Here is a 1,381-nt window from a genome sequence, read left to right on the forward strand (position 1 = left end):
GTCTTTCTTCCCCTATATTCAGTTTCTCGTACGCTATGTATTGAAGTTTCTCATCCCCACTTTTCTTTTTCTCAATGACAAATTTATGAGATCCTGGCATGCTTGACTCAAATGTATCTGTGTTGGTTTTTTTAGGACACTATGCCTAATATCTAGACCTAAACATGCGTTTATTTTTTTTTGTCCAACCTACTTCGAGCTGTAAGCCAAATGCCCGCCATTTCATTAGTTTCCTTGAGTGAAGAGGAAAGTGGCCCAAAATAATAATGAAAAGTAAAAGGAAAATGAAGTAAAAGAAAGTTGTGAGAAACTTGGGCCTTTTGATGTCCATGTCTTTCTTCCCCTATATTCAGTTTCTCGTACGTTATGTATTGAAGTTTCTCATCCCCGCTTCTCTTTTTCTATGACAAATTTATGAGATGCTGGCTGTCTTGATTCAACTATATCTGTGTTGGTTTTTTTAGGACACTATGCGTAATATCTAATTGCTAGATGTCCACTTAATAGGCTTGTAAGGTGATGCTGTGAGTGATTTCCATCTTGATATTTTGTTTCCATTACCTGCTGCATGTATTAATTTTGACAACCCCCCCCCAAAAAAAAGGTCTTCCCTTCCATTTCCTCTTGTTAAGCTGAAGCTTCTTTGGGTAATATTTCTTATGCATCATCTGTAGAATCTGGAAATGAAGAAAGGATTGCACCCTCAGATGCAATGGATATCTTACGTGACTCAAAGTGGTAGGTTGATCAATGTCATGATGAGCAAAATTCACCGAGAACCCAAAGTATACCATTTCAGAGCAAAACGTCAGATGGCTCAAAGCTTGGGACAGATTGCCAAGTTCAAGCGCCGTTACGGGGAAGAGCAGAAGGATGAGGTGAACAAGGAAGAAAAATAGGACCATTAGCTTCTTGTTGACTTAATCTTAGCATCTTATTTTTGAGTAAGTTGTGGAGTGAGCTTACCATTATCTGGCTTGATTTGTAGTACTTTGGATGGTATCATCTATGTTAACTTGATCTTTACTTATTTGATGGGTTTTCGGGGAAAACAGATCCATAGGGTATCGCGTCGCATCAGAATACTGATTTACTTCTCATAAATTTAGAATTTCTTTCACAGAAGATATGATTTCTTCGCTTAAAGAAATTTCAAGCCAAATCTTTTTTATGTGCCTATATAAACCAGCTATTTCATATTGAAATTCTTACTCCTATGTGTATTGTACCATCTACAATCAATTAGGTACGATGGATGCTTTCATTTTAAACATTCCTCTATTCTTTGTTTTAATAGCTTCACCATCAACTCGATCTATGCAATGGGTTGATGTGGAAGTTAAACAGCGAAACCGACCCAATAGTACTGGCATGTCGGAAG

At 37.3% G+C, this 1,381-nt stretch overlaps 1 protein-coding gene across 1 annotated transcript; it reads left to right on the forward strand.

Annotated features, from left to right (window-relative positions):
• Positions 1–619: 619 nt before the first annotated feature.
• LOC104899207 (hypothetical protein) lies at positions 620–1,125 on the forward strand. Its single transcript, XM_057396222.1, has one exon. The coding sequence runs from the start codon at positions 684–686 to the stop codon at positions 897–899; it is 216 nt and encodes a 71-aa protein (XP_057252205.1). The 5' UTR covers positions 620–683; the 3' UTR covers positions 900–1,125.
• The last annotated feature ends 256 nt before the right edge of the window (positions 1,126–1,381 follow it).

This window comes from Beta vulgaris, chromosome 7 (assembly GCF_026745355.1).
Source record: "Beta vulgaris subsp. vulgaris cultivar EL10 chromosome 7, EL10.2, whole genome shotgun sequence".
NCBI classification, from domain to species: Eukaryota; Viridiplantae; Streptophyta; class Magnoliopsida; order Caryophyllales; family Amaranthaceae; genus Beta; species Beta vulgaris.